The following is a 20,298-nucleotide window of genomic DNA, read 5'->3' on the forward strand; positions in this document are numbered from 1 at the left end:
CAGTTGCTTTAAATGCAGGTCATCATCGTTTTTTATTTCTTGAGAAACAGCTCAGTCCACCGTTGCTTTTAGTCATCTCTATCAGTGTTCACTTACCCTCTATTGCCTATAATGATCCTCCCTCAGGCATTCCAGCCCATTAAAATGGCACATTTTATCAGATTCATTGCTAAAATAAAGTGCTAAAATTCATATATCATTCCTCACATTATTTAAGGTTAAAGTTGGTGATGTTACAAGTTTTTTTTTCTTCTTTTTTTTAATTATTATTAAGTTAAGGTGAAACCTGCTCGACTCATGAATCAGCAAGCGCATCGAGGAACACGAAATCTTAGCTCAACAGCACCATCTAGTGTAGCTGAACGAGATTGAAAACAAATGAAATTTCACAGTGAATCATCTTTCCCCGTTATACCCGGCGGTGTTTAATAACGTTAAATGATGTGCTTCATTTGCAGCTCCTGATGGCCCTCCACAAGATGTCACTCTAGAGCCCACCTCCCCACAGAGCATCAAAGTTTCCTGGAAGGTGCTGTTTGAAAGTTTTTAAGTGCCACTTTATGAGCTGAGCCATTCATACACAGGGACTATTCTCATGCATCTCATTAGTCATCGAGAATAAAAACTAGACGGTCTTTTCATTTACAGCCTAATTTTGCCAAATACAGACCAAATACTGATTTGCATCCTGGGTATGTAGCAAAAATTGCCATGCTATTTATTTATTTATTTTTTGTGTGTTTTTCAGGAATTTAAACAAACTGCAATAAAGTAAAAAATATGTCTTGAATTTAACAATGAAATTAACACAGTAATTAAGTGTATTCAGCTACATTGATTAAAATCTGTGGTATTTATGGACTGACAGAAGACAAAGTATTAATGTAATTATTTCAAATATAAAACACAATTAGCCATAAAGTATTTCGGAATTACCCAATAGTAAGAATCTGAGTAAGTCTGGACTTATGAGCTTCCTGATTCTCCTCGCAGCCTCCACAGAAACACCTGCAGAACGGTGTGATCCGTGGCTACCAGGTGGGCTACAGGGAGTACAGCCCCGGTGGGAGCCACCAGTTTACCATTATCAGTGTGGACAGCACGGGCGATACCACAGAGAGCATCGTGCTGGACAACCTGAAGAAATTCACCCAGTACAGTGTGGTGGTGCAGGCTGCAAACAGAGCAGGCACTGGGCCATCTTCACAGCAAGTGGTCACTAAGACACTGGAGGATGGTAAGCAGGGAATGTGGGTGCCTCTTACCTGGCTCATTTCCATGCAGCCATACTGAAAATGTTGCGCTTTAGCAGTTAGAGTAGTTTGTAGCATAATAATGTATTTTAGTTATTCTGTATTTGTAACTGAAGACTAGAAGCAGTTTTAGATATTTTGAACTGGATCAGCATATTCTCAGATTCCTCTCACATCAAGCCTTTTTAAATGAGCAGGGGCTCAAAACCTTAAAGCTATTCCTGTGAAAAGGTTTCCATCTACTGGGCACATTTTGAACTGCATTACATCAAACAGTAAGCTTCTCTTCTGTCTGGGGCTCTAACATAGAAGGATATACAAACTTAAAAAGAAAAATAAAGTGTTTGTTCTTATTTAAAACCTTTTATTTTGTCTCTCAAAACACATCTCTTTTCTAAAATGAAAGAATACATTCAGTATTTAATGTTAGAATGTGATTTAGTGAACATAATAATACATTTAACATATCAGAATCACTGCAGAATGCAAATATATATGATAAACTTCCCTCGTTTTAAAATAATCATAGTTGTAAAATAAAATGATTTATAAGTGGAGGTTTTGACTTAATATTTGGTGGCAGGAGGTATTTGTGTGATTCATTTTTGGATACTTGTTTAATTGCCTAGATGAGGGTACTTTGCCTTAAAAAGACTCCATTATGCTTACACTTCAATACTTTTTTTTGTCTCTGATAGTGCCGTCTCGGCCTCCTGAAAATGTTCTGGCAGTGGCCAAGTCTCCAGAGGTCATTTCACTCTCCTGGATACCTCTGCCCAGGGAGGCTCTGAACGGGAACCTGCAGGGCTACAGAGTCATCTACTGGGCCAACCTGCCTGACGGAGGTACTAGCATACACACACACACACACACACACACACACACACACACACACCTTTTAGTTGCCACTTAGGCCAATTCTTTGGTCCCTGTCTTTATTTCATTGCCGTTGCTTGCTTACTCAGGCACTAGGTGGCGCTGTGGTTTTGTCATGGTGCAACAATATGATGTAAAATGGTGTTTTGAAGCTGTTTCAGTGTGTGTGTGTGTGTGTGTGTGTGTGTGTGTGTATAGGACAGTTATCACTTATTCAACACTCATGGTGCTTTGTCTCTGACTCATCCTGTTTGTGGTTAGCAGCAGAACGATGAGCTCATTTTTACACATTTTTAAAGGTTTAAATATAATTTCCAGCCACCTTGTTGCATTAATAATAATGTTTTTTTTTAAGTCTCATGCAGTTTTACCTCCTTGGGATTATAAACATATTTAAATGTTTTATATTTTTCATATTTTGTGACTAGCATGTGACTTTTGGACAATCAGCGGTGCGTTACACTACATCCTGATTGCTCACGAATGCTAATCAGCAGCAGAAACGCGAAGCCTGCAGTTCACAGAGGGAAGATTTGTGGTTGTATTTCCTGTGAATATATAGCAGTATAGCAGTGAGCGAACCTGCAGTCTGGCCAGGCGCCATCAATAATTCACAGTGCAATAATTCCAGCGAGCCTCATTGCTTCAGCTCTGAGTGACAGGACATAAGAAGAGAGGGAAGAGAAGATGAGAGCAGAGTAAAAATCCGAGTAATGATATAATAAAGTTTTGTCGGGTTAAAATACTTTATCTAAGTTTTATCACATGTGAAGAGGGATAGTTTTGTAACTTTTCAGAGCTGAATTAACTGCTCTTGCTCTACTCTGCCGCAGTTTATACATTCAGACTTAGTAACATGTTTCTTTTTTTGTGTCAGAACTGGGAGAAATCAGAAATATGACCACCAGTCAGCCTTCTCTGGAGCTCGATGGTTTGGAGAAGTACACCAACTACAGCATCCAGGTGTTAGCCTTCACAAATGCTGGAGATGGTGTCCGCAGTGAACAGATCTACGTCCGCACCAAAGAGGATGGTATAAGAAATACCAGATAACTCCCCGTTGACTATAGTTTAGTTGCTCCTGGAAAATGCTTCAGTGTAAATGCCACTGTGTTGTTCCTCTGCAGCTCCTGGGCCTCCAGCAGGAGTGAAGGCTGCGGCCTCCAGCGGCTCAGAAGTCTACGTGTCCTGGCTGCCTCCGCTCAAACTCAATGGCATCATCAGGAAATACATCGTCTTCTGCTCCAACCTGCATCCGATGGTAATAGCATTTGTATACCACAAGATTTTCATGGTCTTCTTCAGTCTTCCTCACAAGCCTCTCTGCACTTTCTCATGCTGATGCTGCCCAGTGATACATTAATCCTTTCCGTCCCTTCGCTTCACAGGTGATGAGTGAGTTTGAGGCTTCTCCAGATGCATACATCTACAGGATCCCAAACTTGGTTCTGACCAGACAGTACAGTATCTGGGTGGTGGCTGTGACTGCTGCAGGTCACGGCAACAACAGTGAGAAGATCACAGTGCAGCCTCTGGCCAAAGGTACAAAATCCTAACTAAACTGGCCTTTTTTGTGTCATGTAGGAATTTTCCCACAAATTATTTCTTTAAGTGGAATTGCATGGTTCCTTTAATAGTGGTGCTTTAATCACACAGAGCATAATCTTATAAGAAGACAGGAACAGTAACTTATTTTTGTGCTGCTTTTAGCTCCAGCTAGGATCCTGACGTTTAATGGGACAGTGACCACTCCTTGGATGAAGGACATTGTTTTACCATGCAGGGCGGTTGGAGACCCTCCTCCCACCATCAAGTGGCTCAAGGGAAAGTAGGTCTCACACACACAAACAAGCATGTAGTACTGGTCAGCATGACTAGGATACAGATAGATTATTTTCATGCCTTTTTCCAGCACCAATGGGACACCTACACCCGTCCTGGTGGATGGTCGTCGTATTGTCTACGGCAATGGCAGCTTCCTCATCCGTACAGTGAAAGCAGAGGATTCTGGGAACTACAGCTGTGTGGCCAGCAACAACTGGGGGTCAGATGAGATCACACTCAATTTGCAGGTGCAAGGTAAGAAGTATTTATTTTCTACCTTTTATATACACACTCACTGGCCATTTTGTGAGGTACACCCGTTCAGCTGCTCATTAACACAAATGTCTAATCAGCCAATCACATGGCACAAACTCAGTGCTCAGGGTTTAGGCGTATAGACATGGTCAAGACCAAACTGAGCATCAGAACGGGGCAGAAAGGAGATTTAAGTGACTCTGAACAACGTATACAGTCGTGCCACTACTGCCAGCTAAGATCAGGAAACTGAGGCTGTTATTCAGATCATCTCAAACTGGTTTCTTGAACATTACAGTGAGATCACTGTACTCAAACGGCCTCCACAGTCACCAGCTCTCAGTCCAACAGAGCACCTTTGGGATCTGGTGAAACAGGAGATTCATGGACTCATGGAAGTGCAGCCAGTAAATCTGCAGCAACTGTTTAACGCTGTCATATCAATGTAAACCAAAATCTGTGAATCTGTATCACGAAGAATTACTGCAGTTCTAAAGGCAGCAAGGAGCCCAACCCAGTACTAGTGAGGTGTAACCAATGAAATGACTAGCGGCCACATCACTGTTAAATTAAATTTTTTATTTGTTTTGTTTACATTTTGTTAAGTATTTCCTAATTACCGTGAACACCATTTTAGTTATAGAGTAAACTGACTTTTTACTTGGTTCAAGTGAACCGTGAGACACTTTAATCCAAGCGACTAACCGAGCATTGACCTTTGTTTGTCCTCATATCCACAGTACCACCTGATCAGCCACGCCTCACAGTGACCAAGACCACCACCACATCAATCACATTGTCATGGATACCAGGAGACAACGGAGGGAGTTCAATCAGAGGTGAGAGTGTCCAACATCCACAGAACATAACATGTGCACATCAACAAACAGTACAAGGAAGTGGACGGTCAACAACATACACCTTTATATAACAACAATTACCCCCACCACCACCACCACACACAAACTGTGGCCTGACCCCCATTTCTGCTGCTCGTGTCTCATTATCTGCTGGTACAGCACAATACTGGAGTCCTAAAAGCCAGATTAAAAAGCAGCGGGGAAGATTAGGTCCTTTTAAGTGAAGATTAAAGCGCTCCATCTTAAAGAAAGTGTAATCACACTGAGACTAGTTGTAGTGATTTATCATTGCACATAATCAAGGGGCTCCTGTGCTCAGAGCTGGAGCCGTTAAAGAAGCTGTCTATGATACCTTCTCTGTGATATTTGTTTTGCTTTCCTGCACAAAGGAACAGCCATCACCAAAATACACACATCTACTGCAAGTTTACTGATGTCTGTTTGTAGGCTAGCATGCAGCCTTTTCTCAGGATCCCGTGATGAGCGGGTGGTCTATTTTTCCTCATCCTGTGACCACAAAACCTATAAACAAATTGTGATTTAATTTTTCAGCTTCCTAGCTGATACGTGCCAAATTTATCTGAAATAGTTGGACCTGTTTGCCTTGATTCACAGTTGAGATCCTTTTTAGATGTTTGAGTTCTTCCATGTCATAACATTTTCCGAAATTGTTCCAGGGATTTCCAGAATAAGCCTCTGTCTAAGCATTATTGAGAGTTTTCCTTTAATGATAAATGCAGGACCAGAAACATTCTGGTGAATTAAAGGCTACAAATGTTTGTCTCTGTAAACAAAATACTTTCTTACATCGAATAATTAACTCTGAAGCCATAAATATATTAAAAAGGTAGCAACACGAGCTTACTATGTATTACTGGAAAAATATCAAATTTATTCTGACTCAGCTCACTCCAGATATACTGTATCATGTCTTCATTCATACCTCTTTCTCCTCCTCGCAGGTTACATTCTGCAGTACTCAGAAGATAACAGTGAGCAGTGGGGCAGTTTTCCCATCAGCCCCAGCGAGCGTTCATACCGCCTGGAGAACCTGAAGTGTGGCACGTGGTACAAATTCACTCTGACGGCCCAGAATGCAGTGGGACCAGGGCGCATCAGTGAGATCATTGAAGCGAAGACTCATGGGAAAGGTGTGGAGTACCTTTTTTTTAAACCTTATTATTTTTATTATTATTATTATTATTATACTAACAAGTATTAATGTGCAAACAGCAGTGCTACAACATTGGGTATAGTTGACCAGGAAAGGGTGCTTTTAAAATAAATAATATACCCTAACCCTATACAACAAATTTTATGCCATACCTACCCTAAATTAGCAGTACTGGTAATTAATAACATATTTTTTAATGTTACTGCAATGATTAATGCACCAGTTAGGTGCAAGCTCTTTAATGAAAACTTTTTTAATGCTAAACTATAATTATTGTTGTTTTCTGTGATTTTTTTTCTATTTTACAAAAAAGCAGAAAAAGAAGATCACATGACCAAATGAAAGTTATTTACTTATAATTTTTAGTGTTAAACAAGTTTTTGATATTTGTGTTTATTGTTTTATTTGTGACAGGTGGTTTAATAAATTTGTTATGTGCTGTGCAGTCAAGGCAAAATAGTTGTTACAGTTTTCCCACAGAGAGAGGATTTATGAGCTTAGATGAGGGAATCCATATTTGGACAAGATGGTGACATTTAGCAGCTAATGCTAGCTAGCTTCAGTGGCGAGCTTGGTGCACCCATACATGACTGTGTGGGTGAATCGGGCAGTCACAGATACCTGCTAAATAGTGGTAACCTATATCTAAAATAATACTTAAGCTACTTTGATTTCAATCACTGATACTGACTTTGTTTTTCAAGGTCAGTTGGTATTTACTTGCAAAAGTTATAACTTTCTTTCTGTATTCTCTTCAGAACCTCAATTTGCCAAAGAACATGAACTCTTCACCAGCATCAACTCCACGAGGGCCAGGCTCAACCTGGCTGGCTGGAATAATGGAGGCTGTCCAATCACCTCCTTTATACTGGAGTACCGAGCAGTGGACTCAGGCACCTGGACCACAGCCCAGCGCACATCGCTGACCAAGAGCTACATCCTGTACGACCTGCAGGAGGCGACGTGGTACGAACTGCAGATGAAGGTCACCAACAGCGCCGGCTCAGCAGAGAAGAGAATCACCTTTGCTACTCTGAATGCTGACGGAAGTGAGTTTGGATTTTAACAGTCTGCATGTTACGGTGGATCTTTGGATGAATCATGGATGACTCAAGAAATCATAAAAATGTTTAAAGAAATACTAAAAATGTGAAAAGTAGATGAAAGAAATGTTATTAGCAAAATTGGGCTCTTACTAAAATGAGGGTCTGTTGGGAAATGTTTAACCCTGTCATTCTATTGCAAGAAACCAGTCTGAGCCCATGACTACAGTATATGGACAAATATATACTTAGATGTTAATGCCAGATTTGGAACTTGTCAGCAGAGCGCTGGGGAGTCTTAAACACTATCAACACTACAGGGTTGTGTTGATCTGGTTGCTAAACACTGGGCAACTCCAGGCCTTGAGGGCTGGTGTGCCCTTAATCCAACACAGTTGATTCAAATGGCTAAATGACCTCCTCAACGTGCCCTAAAGTTTTCCAGAGGCTTGGTAACGAAGTAATCATGTGATTCAGGTGTGTTGACCCAGGGTGATATCTAAAACCTGCAGGACGCAGGAGTTGCCCACCCCTGCCGTATGGCTTGGTGATTGATTTTATACAGCTGTGGCAATAAAAACATCAAAATTAGAAGATTTAGAGGTGTGGTCCCGTACCGTTGTCCATATAGTGTATTTACAATGATTGCAATTAACAGTAATAATAATAGTAATTGTTTATTTATACAGAAAACTGTAGTGTTCCAGAGTTTGAAGAATATTTCCAAAGAGCAGAAAAATTTCAAACGAATAACAAGGTACCCTTCATAAAAAATACACTTTTGACAAAAATAGCCAATAATAATAATCAAAATATATTAGCTGTTAAGAAGGGTCAAACTGTTAAAGTTAGACTTGAATCGAAGGCTGTTCTGAGCCGAGGAAACACTACAGCAAAAGTGTGATCCTTTCGTTGCTTCTCAGACTTGAGAGGTCTGTTCAGTAAAGCTTCTGTTAAATACTCTGGTGCTGTTTGCTGCTTGCGTAGTTGGCGTTACAGCATAAAGTGCCATTCTGCACTTCTGCCTACAGTCGAGAATGCATTTTTTATTTAGATTGTCTGTCCCACTGTTTTATCAGCCTTTGAACAAGGCTCAGTAAAAGAATGGGGATGGTCTTCTGATTCTCCATGGGCCGTGGCGTCGCTCTATTTGCCTTGGGCTACAGATTGTGTCAGTCATGCACAAAGGATCTGTGAAGAAGGATAGGAACTTGTAAGCACTGTGCTCTCCAGACGGTTAACTTATTTCCTTTGAAGAGCTTTGCTGAGATGTGTAAGCTGCCTGTAAGGGTGTTATGTGTGCGTGCATGCATGTGTGTGAGTGAGTGTGTTTGGGACACAAGTGTGTGCGGATGCTATTGTGAGTGTGACAGTGGGTCTACAGCTTAATGCAGCTGCTGAGAAGCAGTCCTGCAGACTTAACACCACATATTCAGCCTGCTACAAACCTGGTTCCCCATCATCCCCCCACCAGCTATGGCAGATGGCTGCCCCTCCCTGAGGCTGGTTTTGCCAGAGATTTTTTCCTGTTGAAAGGGAGTTTTTCCTTCCCACTGTCGCTAAGTGCTTAATCAAAGCAGTCATTTGATTGTTGGGGTTTTCTGTATTGTTGTAAGGTCTCTACCTTACAATATAAAGCACCGGGAAGGGACTGTTGTTGTGATTTGGTGCTATATAAATAAAAATAAATTGAATTGAACTGAAAAGGTTTTGTGACCAGGAAGAAAATAGTTTAACTAATAAATTAAGACCAGATGAAAAAAGCTACTTCACAAACATAGACAGGAAATGGACAAACTGACCCAATGTTGCCAGTGTGCATGCTGTTTAAAACAACACCAAAATGTCACAAATACGTATATTTTTGCAAGTTAAAAAGTGTGCAAAAGTTTGCAACCATGTTAACCAGGTTTAAATCCACCGACTGGTCGTGTGTACTCGAGTCTTCTCTTGGGGTTCACCTGAATCCAGATGTCTGTGATCATAAAATTGATAGGACGGCTGATAAACAATAAGGTACAGTACAGTATAATAAATATAAGTTTAGATGATAATGAAGTAGCTACAGTATATTACTCTATTACCTCAGGTATTCTTAGTTATTCTATTCCTTTGTGACATCCCAATAAAGAGCATGCATTAGAAAAAGCAGCATCCTAAGAAAGAATCAGCATCTTTTTTAATCCCTATAATCTTTAACTGTGTTGCATAAAAGCTTATCTTCGGTATTTGTCTTGCAGGAAACCATCAACAACACGTTGTTGTTGTGGGATATTAAATGTTTTTGAAGATTCAAAACTAAAGTATTTGAAAATGTTAAGAAATGTTGTTTTTTCACCCTCCTTTCAAGGCACCATCCCTCCTCTGCTGAAAACAGGAGATCCCATCTCAGACAACATGTCAGGCAGTGGAGGTCTGAAGATGGTGGTGACCATCACCTCTATTCTTGTGGTGGCTGTGCTGGTTTTTATTATGCTCATGGTGCTAAAGAGGAGAAGGCGGGAGCAGAGGCTCAAAAGACTCAGAGGTGGGTTGTAGATTAAGTTGTGTTGCTTTTATAATTTGTATGAATTTGCATTTTGTTTACAGTGTGAAGTGTAAATCTGGTCTATAAACCCAACATGTCTGTGTGCAAACCTCCATTACACAGATATGCACTCGGACAAAAATGTGTTGTGTAATTAATCTTAAATGTAAAACTTTGGGCTTAGTTTGCCTTTAAAATGAAGAAATTGCCTCTGTGAGTATTTTGCACCTGGCGCCTTTTTGTAAGAGTTGTTGTCAGTGATTGTAGACTCTTAGCACTGCTGTGGATTATCAACTAGGACAGTGCTATTATAGTATATTAACTGCCTCTTTGCTGACTTCACAGATGCCAAAAGCCTGGCAGAAATGCTGATGAGGTATGTGTTCCTAATTTTAATTTATGCACACAGCTTTCCTTTGAGCGGGGAACATAAATCACTGTGTAGCCCGGAGTTACAGTGCCCATCAGTAAAAATCAAATATATTGCATTCACACTGTCCCTCCTGCTTTCTTACAGCTACTTATCAGCTTAAATTAAATTGAATTAGCATTTCTGCAATATAGTGCAAAATCACAGCTGAAAAGTAAGGATTTTTTTTTCCTATTAATCTCCTCAGTAAGAACACCCGGACCCCCGACACAGTGAACAAGCAGCAGCAAACGTTAAGAATGCACATCGACATCCCCAGAGCACAGCTCCTCATCGAGGAGAGAGACACCATGGAGACAATCGGTAAGGCCCTCAAAGTGAGACTTGTGCGTCTAAGTGTAAAAGATGGACGATACTTAAAGTTTTCTCCTCCGTTTTGCAGATGACAGGTCTACTGTGCTGCTGACAGACAATGACTTTGGGGAGACCAATAAACAGAAGTCCTCGACAGTGACCCACACAGTCCACTACCAGTCTCTGTCACAGGCCACTGGACCGCTGGTGGATGTGTCCGATGCTAGGCCTGGAACCAGTGAGTCCCACCACCGTCAGTGCTCAACATTTATTTCCTCTACTACTAATAATACTAATACTACTGCAAGTGCTGTGCTGTGCTTCTAGCATACCGTTGAATACTGTCTTGTGGATAAAGCAGTAACATTGTTTTATTTGGTTGTTCTGCAGCTTCATCTTACACCATAAAACACAAACAGTAAAAGCTTTTCAGTGCAAATCGCTCTGTAGTACAGTACATGCAAAGCAAATGGGTTTTCCAGCCGGTCTGAGTTTAACAGTAGGCAGCTCACGTGGTATTGTACCACCTTTTAGCGGTGAGATGACAAAGCACAACAGCTGGGCTTCTGGTGTTTGAGCCCCACTGAAGCAGAAGTGATGAAGAGCTGTTATCTCCCTGCCTTTTCTTGACATATTCCCATCTGACTGCCGTGCTCCAACTGGCCAGCTGGACCCGAGTACAGACGCAGACCTTAATGCACACACTTAGTGATGTACCAAAGTGATTTTGTGCAGACAGTTAGCTGCAGGTGGATTCACCTAACAATATATTCTGGTATTTGTAACACTGAGTCACGCAGTTCAGTTTGTCCTAATTAAATGGCTTAAACTTTAAAGTATTCATTTTACAACAGGCTGTTTGAAATGTAAATAAAAACTAAATGGAATGATTTGCAAGTCTCACACACAACAGAACACAGAAAACATAAAAGACGTTTAAACTGAGACATTTTATTATTTCATAAAAAATATCTGCTCATTTTGAATTTGATGTCTCAGAAATGTTGGGTTGTGGGCAAGAAAAGGCTGGAAATTAAAGTGGTTCTAAACAGAAACAAATGGAGGACTATTTTGCTATTAATTTTGTTAACTGACAACAGGCCAGTAACATGATGAGCATAGGGAAAGACATTTTTTCAGGGAAGGACAGCAAGACAATGCTAAACCACAGACTTTATAGTAGAAGACTCAAGGTGCTGAACTGACAGGGTGAGATAACTTCCCTCTCCAAAAGTACAGCAGCTGTTTTCTTGACTGTAAAAAATATGACTGTAATTCATCAGAAAAGTTCTTAATTTTCATTAACATGTGCTTTTTAGGTTTACTTGATATCTGCCAACACATAAACAAGACATAAACAGAACAACAGCATATCTGTGCTCACATACAGACTTGAAAACATGGGCATGAGGCCAATATTCATCACAGTCAAACACGGATTTGCAGTCATTTTTAATCAAACAGCCACACGATTGGGTCGTTTAATTTGTCCGGTGGGGCATGAACCCAGATGCTGACTCTGCTTTTTTTTTTCCCCCTCCCTGCTGCTGACCAAACACCTCCATCATTTATCCCCCCATCCGCACAGATAAAATTACAGCCTGACCTACTACAATTACCAGCACTATTCTTCTCTGCACAGATCCAATCCAGGCCTTTTTTAAAGACTCTCATTCTGAACCTGCCCAGCAGTGAATAGACCAGTAGTCTGTCTGGGTCAGGGTGACAGGTGACGGTTTGTGTGTCTGTCTGCAATGAGACAATTGGATTGAGTGTACCGGTAATGTTCAGTTCTCTTAGAGAGAATAATTGTAGCTTTACATGAAAGCCCAGCAGGAAACGTACATATTCACTTTTTAAATCCCTGCACAGTTATGGAAAAATGTGTTATTGACAGAGAAATCAAAAATAAAATGAAGACTTTTTGTTCGCATCCATTTGTCTCGTGCCTGTCATGTGTGGTGGACTCTGCAATGGTTGCTGGTACTAAATAGATCTATCTATGTCATTTAACAATTATTTATTAGATAACTAATAGTTAAACCAAAAAATGTGCCTTTTGTTGTGTCAGAGGACTTTGGTGGTTTGAAAATTATTACCTGTCTTCACTAACAGTGCGACCCCCTCTGTCCTTACTTAGATCCCACTGCCAGACGCACTGCCAAAGCTGGTCCTGCCGCAGCACGGAGCCGATACGCCAGTCAGTGGACTCTGAACCGGCCACACCCCACCAGCTCCTCACACACCCTGACCACTGACTGGAGACTCCCCACTCCGCGTGCCACTGGATCTGTGGACAAAGAGAGTGACAGCTACAGTGTGAGCCCCTCACAGGATACAGGTAGAGCGGCGCTGTCCAGAAACAACATGGACTTATATGTAGCCCTTGGTAGAATTCAGGGTTTAACATTGGAGGAGGTGACAGAAATCATGTTGCTGTTGGGAGATGTTCAAGTGTGAAGAGTCAGCATGAATATCACGTTGGCTTTTCTCTGCAATCCAAATCATTTGGGCTGTAGTTTTTTATTCCAAACTGCAGTTTTGGGGCGTACTCTTGGCTGAAGATTGCAGGGTACAAATCCAACTTGAACCCACGCATTTTTTATATTTAAAACACATTAAATAATAAATAAACCTGAAAAGCACAGGAAATACGTCAATAATGTGTGACTTGTGACCCTCAGATCGCGCACGGAGCAGCATGGTATCAACAGAGAGTGCCTCCTCCACCTACGAGGAGCTGGCCAGAGCCTATGAGCATGCCAAGATGGAGGAACAGCTCCGCCATGCCAAGTTCACCATCACCGAGTGCTTCATCTCTGACACCTCATCTGAACAGATGACAGCAGGGACCAACGACTACACCGACAGCCTGACCTCTAGCACACCGTCCGAGTCGGGCATCTGCCGCTTTACCGCTTCTCCGCCCAAACCTCAGGATGTCAGCAGGGTCATGAACATGGCCGTGCCCAAAGCGCACAGACCTGGTGAGGATGTGGTGTTTGTCACGCCCAGCATACACACAATTCGTAGCTGAACCACCCTTTCTGACAGTAAACTGCATTTAGATGTACAGAAAAGCTTCTATATTCGTCTTCTTCATTAAGAAAACTAGTTGAGAGAATTTAACCAGAAATCTAAGACAAAAAATGTGGGCAGCTGCAATCATTTATGCCACATGCTTGAGACTGACTGGGTTGCTCATCTGAACATAGCTTAACAGATGTTGCAGAGATCCATTTGCTTTCATGTGCACCTCTCTCATCTGTGTTTCAAACAGGAAAATTTGAGCCACTACTTTACCAACAATGTGAGCATACATGTCCTGGAAAGATTTTTGTTCTCCTGTTGCACCCAACACGAGCTACAAGCCGACAGGCAGGTATAGTTTTGTGTAATGGGGCAGAGCAGCTAAATCACATTACATTTAAGATTTTCTCTAACCTCTCTAGTCTTTCAACATAACCAGTGACTTTGGTCTCTTTGGTTTTTAAGCTTAAGTTTGTAAATGATCACATATTATTCTGCGGAAACCTGTCAGCTCACTTTATGGCCAACCTCTGCTTTAATTCAACTGCCATCAGCTTCCCATCCTAAGGATGCATCCCCTTAGTCTTCACCCAGCTGGTGCTAAGGTATTGTCTCATTAAACCAGTACAGAGCTCTTTAAAAGGTGTTAGTTTGTTGCTATACAGGCCTCCTGGGGGAGTAGCTCCTTGTTTTGGCAACTTTTAGGCCCTTAACAAAGCAACAAGAAGGATTCCAATATGCAGTTTTCCCTGCTGAACCCCGGGGAAGCTCGTCATTGTCAGAAAACAAAAAAACGTTTTTCTAGTAATTGATACGTATGTTGTTGTTTTTTTTAAACTGTGACTCCAAAGTTTTTCATTACTTCTGCAATTTGAGGTAGACCTGCTGTGCTGTGCTCTCTCCTCTCGGGTTGTAGTCTTACCTTACGTGACCCTCTGCTCCTCCTGGGAGATTTGCAGCTCAGTTACAAGATCTGGCAGTCCTGCCGCAAAGCTGCTGGCCACACTCAGAAGCGCAAACATTCAAAAACACACACACACGTATTCACAGCTCTTTTGTCATCCCCTCTGATCTCTGGGGCCACAGATAATTAGCAGAGTCGAAGGTGTTTGGAAATTTAGGTCTGTGTTTTTGTTTTTGTTTCTCAACAATAAGCATCCCAGAATCTTCAGTTTGACCTGACTGAGTTGAGGCTTCTTAGGCTTCATTATGTTTGTAACATTTATGCACAGGACGGTGGACTCGTATCACCAGTTTAGTGGAGAGAGAGGTCGGATAAAGGCTATCAGTCAACCTAATCTCTATTGCCTATTGTCACTCGGCACAAAACGGCTCTTTACTGCCACACTGGAGACCTGTCAGTGTGATACCAGACTCTTTTCAGGCTGGTGTGGGAGCCCGGAGTGCTGAGACCCTGGTGTCATTTACATCAGTAATTGACACCAGGTCTGGTAGGTACAGCTTTTTTAGCTGTATAAGCATTGTGTATTTTGCTGCCTTTGCAGTTAATGGACTATAAAATGACTACATGGTTTTCTGGAAGTTTACAGTTAACAAAGATTTATCAAAGCTCTATTTATTAGTAAGTTGTCATGTAGAGTACAGAGAGAGAGAGAGAGAGACAAAACGTTAACCAATCTGGCCAAAATTCTTTAGAAACATTGTATGCATATTACTGTTGAATATGTCGATCCAGGGTCTCTGTCACCCAGGTCACGGTAGTCCTGAGAGCTTGAAAAAAGAAGGGAATGGGACTTCTTTAGATTTGTGATGATGTGTCCCCCTCAGGATCATCTCCAAAAGGAGAAAGTCCCCAGAAGACCTTCCTGGCCAGTTACCTGGGACTGAAAAAGCCTCTTGAATGAGAGTTTAAATGTTTTCAAAGACCAACAGAAGTCCAATTACAGGGAAATAGTGCTATCCAAAGCACAGGTGAGCTTGGAAACTGGATGATAGGCGTAGTTCATCACTTATGGTGTGCACTTGCCCAGGACCACTGCCGTATTATACTTCTTAAAAGACATTTTTAATGCCATGTCATGCTTGCTTCTGCAGGTGTAGCCATACAGATGTGACAGCAGTATTGATCTTTCCAACAAGCTCTTAGAAGAGAGTGACTTTCCCAAAATGCCAGACAGCTCATTTAAAACATCTCCACACTTGTAAATTCTAAAAAATACAGACCCAGTGTGGAGGTTGTTTTGCTTGACTGTGGGTAAATGACCTGACTTCAACCCTGTATTTGTCTCTATTACACCTGAGTGACATGAGCTCACCTAACCTGTCCATGCAGGGGTCAAAGGTGCAGCTCTCCACTGGGCCTTTGCAACAAGTTCCTCTGGATTTACGGGGCCATGAGCAGCAATCGTCGCACAATCAGCTTGTAAATATTTTGTGCGTAGCTCTTCCTTAACGACACACATAATATCCTTTGCAGAAGACTACAGCGATAAGGCAACAGACACTTGCACAGATTAATGTGTCTGGCAGAGAGCTGCGGTTGTATCGTGGCTACACATAATGCCCCATTACTGAACGATCTGAAATTTACTGGCTGATGAATTTTCAAACCACATTTCTAATGAGCCCCCACGGAATCACTTAAATCTATATTTAATTCAATTAACACTCCTACTCATTCATCATCTTTGGTGGCACTAATAGGGCTTGTTATGAAACACAGTAAATTATTCATTCTCCCCGTGAACCCAGAAATCCATTCTCCAAGGTCGCGTTGGGCTGAAAGTGCAAACATGACCTCGGCTAATGCTGTGCAGGCAGGAAGTGTGGGTCTACATATAGCGTATACTTCTGTGCATGTGTGGGCCGAGTACATGTGAGTGTGTCAGTGTGCGTGGGAGAGAGAGAGCATGCGTTGAAAATGTTATTTTAGCGTTAAATTGTACACGTGTTGAAATGTTGATCCCTGCTCCCGTGAAACATAAACGCTCCATGACTAATGAAACAGTGCAGGTGATGCTCAGCTCATCAAGTGTTCAATCTCACCGCAGAGCACCCGATCTGGTAACCCGACGCTCTTTTGAGATTGGCTTGTTTGCTGTGTTAAACATGTAATCCACTCAGTAGAATGGATACAATAGCAGTAAACTCGCTGAACCCAAAGCGCCTCTTCTAATCCAACACCTCAGAGGATTATTTAACGATTGACGGGACAGCATTTAGTCAAAGTTTATCACTCGGTCAAGATATTAAATCTGACCTGCTTTATGTTTCCACGGGCCTTTGAAGGTTCTTCTCATTCCTGCAGTGAAACACTGAGAGAAAAGTGCAAATTGACAAATGAATGAATGTCAGACATATATGCCAGTGGCAGAGACAAAGGCCATCACTCAGCTTCATTGCTTTAAGAGGAGAGAGCCACTGCATCACTGCATCCGTCCCTGACAGTGATGGCAAAGTTAACACTGTAATATTCACTTTCCTATTACATTATCTCCTGCACTCTTTTCCCAGTACCAACTCTTAAATTAAATAGATTCACACATAGCGAAGATTGGTATTACATTAAAATAATAGTCGTGAATCATAATCCCGAGAGGGGCCCGAGGTGAGAAAATGTACCGGCGTGAATGTGAATTAAATATAGATTTTTTTTCCGGCTCTGTGCAATTAATTTAAACTGAGGGGAAGGAAGAACATATTGGAGTCTGCGGAGACAAGTCAGGGCTCGAGCCTGCTGAAAGCACAGACTGTAGTGTTCAAGCAAGCTGGGAGACAGAAAGTAGCTTCACTGTTTCAGGGCAAGCAGAGGCATCTCTTAAAATCAGCTTATGTTAAATGATATCTCAAAGATTTCTTTATTTCCTCCTCACTGAAGCAGTGCCTTAGATTGATTTAAATACCCCTGATAGCTGACAATAAATGATGCTTCCCAAATCGATATCTTCAGCAAATCAGCAAATGACCGCGTGTAATCTTGTAAGTGACGAAGAAGCCAAGGAGAATTATCACCCGACTCTATTCCCAGTAGCTCTGCAGAGCATTTTAATGGCTTTCACCTCATTGCTTTGGTTTATGGTGCATATCATAACTACTCATTAATCCCACTGGTCTTAGCATTTCCTCCAGACACAGAAGCTAAATGATTTAAAAAAAACAACCTGACACCCATTATAAACTGTCTCCCCCCCTAAAACCGTTAGAATCTATGTAATTGAGCATTTAGCAGCTAGAGATAGAAAAGACAGATATTTACATCATGGGCAGAGAAAAAGAAAGCTACCCAAGGTTGGTAACCCCATTGGCAACCTCCGGTCTCTAGAGAAGAATATGCATTCCCCAAAACAGTTGGTGAGTAGTTGCTGAAGTTTTCTGGGTGAAATTGGTCACAGGAACCCTGGGTGCTGCACCTTGGTCTCTACCAGATTGTTTGCATGGAAAACACAGATTTGTCTGCAAACACTCTCTAACTAACCACCTAGCACCAACCAGACTAGGAGAACAATTCACCTTCACAGCCTCACCACTGAAACCAACATGATTCAAAAGGTGCAACTCCACTGCATTCCCCACTTCTTCATTACTGCTTGGTGAGTGATTGACGAAAGTGTTTTCCAGACATGTCGGCGTCTTCAGTACAAACTGCGGGCAACTGCAGCAATCTGCAAGCAACCTCAAGGAGGTTTGGGTGTAGCGCTGCATAGTTCTTTGTGACCACTTTATAATATTAGCAAGCATCCTCCTGCTGTGGTTTCTCATTAACCAGTGGCTGCCATGCAGTCTCCAACTGGTCTTTAGACCTCTATGAGTGGGACATTAGTTAGTTTCACAAACACCTTAGAAGCTGACAGCATTTTTAGTCTTTTTGTTTGTCTCCTGTGTGTCACCTCCCAGGAGGAGAGCTGGTCCACTTGCCGCCTTACCTCCGTATGGACTTCCTGTTGAACCGCGGCGTGCCTCTTCCAGCCCGAGGCGGGGGCGTCAGCAGCAGTAGTGGCAGCAGCAGCAGTGGAGGTGGAGGGGGTGCTGGAGCAAGTGGAAGTGGTGCCGGTGCTACAGGGGAAACAAGAGGAGGCGGAGGAGCCATGGGTCAGACCTGCCTGGAGCCCCAGAGGAGCCGTACCCTGAAGAGGCCACCTCCCATGGAACCCACCCCTATGGAAGTGCCCTCACCCAGGGAGGTTCAGCAGTGGCAGCCAGGAACTGCTTCCACCCTCCCACACAGGGATGTCCGGGAGAGGGGAGAGGCCCGTGGTGAGGTCCGGGGAGAGGTCCCTTCCTCAGGAGATCTAGCCCAAGCACAGGCTGCCAAGCTTAGCACCTCCCAGGAGTCACTGCTGGACTCCAGAGGACACCTGAAACAGAGCAACAACCCCTATGCCAAGTCTTACACTCTGGTATAACACTGGGACACAGCGGACTGCTTCAGACAACAGGACTACTGCAGACACACTGGAGGAGGAAGGACAAGAGGCAGACGAAAGGCACAGGACGGACAGTTTTCCACAACAGAAATTGTTGTATATAGAGCTGTTTCTGACATGCGTCTGAAGTGGATGCTTTTCTTTGAGTCTGTCTTTCTTTCTTTCACTCTTTTCTTTGTTTCCTCTCTCGCTCTTCTCTGTTGCTTTCACACCTTTCATTCTCTCACGCCTCGCTCCTCTTCTGATGAAATTTTCTCTCACAGTTTTTATTTTCTACTTGAATATTCTTTTATTCTAAAGTGACAAAATATGAGGATTGCCAAAATGATTTATTTAAAATTTGAGAAAGAGAAAAAAATACTATTGAATTTATATCAAGGACAATTATAGTCATTATTATTATTACTATTATTATTATATAAAATAGAAAATATTTAAAAAAGAAGAAGGGACAGGGAGGAGGACTCTGCAGGAGAACGTTGCTTTGTTAATTTATTTTTGTTTTATTGTCGCAGTGTGATGAAATCTGTGGTTGGGAAACTGAGGGGGTTTTTAGCACTACAAGGAGCCAACAGAGGAGAAGAGGAGAGACCCCAGACGTGACCGCCAATGCTGACCAATCGTAATGTTTTTCAACCTTTCTGACGACTGCATGGCGACTGATCCAATGACAATTAATAGGAATGGCTGGACATCCCAAAAAAAAAGAAGAGACAGAGAAAGAGAATTTTTGTCACACTATGAAATTATACAATGTGAATATATATAAAGAGATCACTTTTATTTGTGGATATTATGGGGAAAATGATTTGGTTAATAAAGTCCTTAGTCATGTTTGCACACATCTGAGTTTGATTTATATTTCCAAAGATCAATATCCCTCCTTTTTCTTTAACCTGGTTGTTCTTATACTTTCCACCTAAACTCCTAATTTACCAAAAAACGGCAGCCATGGCTGGTAATATCTAAAAGAGGTTTGATCAATAACCTCCTGATGACTGCAGCCTGATTTTCTGCATATTTAACATCATTTTAACAATCTTCAAAGTAAAAAACTTTGAAGATTGTTCCTGGAAATGCATTAGTATGCAAAATCCAAATACTAGTGCATCTAAAATAGATTTTTTTTTCTTCTAATTAAAAAAGTAAACTTTCCTTTACCTTTTGTTTTTATTTTTAACTTTGGTAATAATAGCATACAGTTAATGGAAATCTGAAATCCTGTATCTTAAATTATTAAAATGTTTAATTTCCAGTGTGAGTAAATTACTATTCAGACAGTGTAAATACCTTGTATCACTATAGTGCAGTACACACAGCTGTCATTGGGGAACAATGCATCGACACC

The 20,298-nt window shown here is 41.7% G+C and overlaps 1 protein-coding gene across 3 annotated transcripts in view; it reads left to right on the forward strand.

Moving 5' to 3' along the window:
- dscamb (Down syndrome cell adhesion molecule b) overlaps positions 1–19,781 on the forward strand; it is a 133,805-nt gene extending 114,024 nt beyond the window's left edge. For 2 of the 3 annotated variants that reach the window (XM_063494341.1, XM_063494343.1), the window contains 18 exons: positions 459–529; positions 994–1,237; positions 1,952–2,098; positions 3,007–3,162; positions 3,257–3,390; positions 3,518–3,671; positions 3,840–3,957; positions 4,042–4,208; positions 4,949–5,047; positions 6,031–6,219; positions 7,001–7,291; positions 9,636–9,812; positions 10,158–10,188; positions 10,430–10,545; positions 10,625–10,789; positions 12,677–12,877; positions 13,221–13,523; positions 18,421–19,781. In XM_063494341.1, the coding sequence (XP_063350411.1) occupies positions 459–529; positions 994–1,237; positions 1,952–2,098; positions 3,007–3,162; positions 3,257–3,390; positions 3,518–3,671; positions 3,840–3,957; positions 4,042–4,208; positions 4,949–5,047; positions 6,031–6,219; positions 7,001–7,291; positions 9,636–9,812; positions 10,158–10,188; positions 10,430–10,545; positions 10,625–10,789; positions 12,677–12,877; positions 13,221–13,523; positions 18,421–18,929 (3,272 nt within the window). In that variant the 3' untranslated portion in view covers positions 18,930–19,781. The remainder of the gene's footprint in view (positions 1–458; positions 530–993; positions 1,238–1,951; positions 2,099–3,006; positions 3,163–3,256; positions 3,391–3,517; positions 3,672–3,839; positions 3,958–4,041; positions 4,209–4,948; positions 5,048–6,030; positions 6,220–7,000; positions 7,292–9,635; positions 9,813–10,157; positions 10,189–10,429; positions 10,546–10,624; positions 10,790–12,676; positions 12,878–13,220; positions 13,524–18,420) is intronic. The other variant, XM_063494342.1, reaches the window with a different exon arrangement.
- The last annotated feature ends 517 nt before the right edge of the window (positions 19,782–20,298 follow it).

Source organism: Pelmatolapia mariae, linkage group LG14 (genome assembly GCF_036321145.2).
Source record: "Pelmatolapia mariae isolate MD_Pm_ZW linkage group LG14, Pm_UMD_F_2, whole genome shotgun sequence".
Lineage (NCBI taxonomy): Eukaryota > Metazoa > Chordata > Actinopteri > Cichliformes > Cichlidae > Pelmatolapia > Pelmatolapia mariae.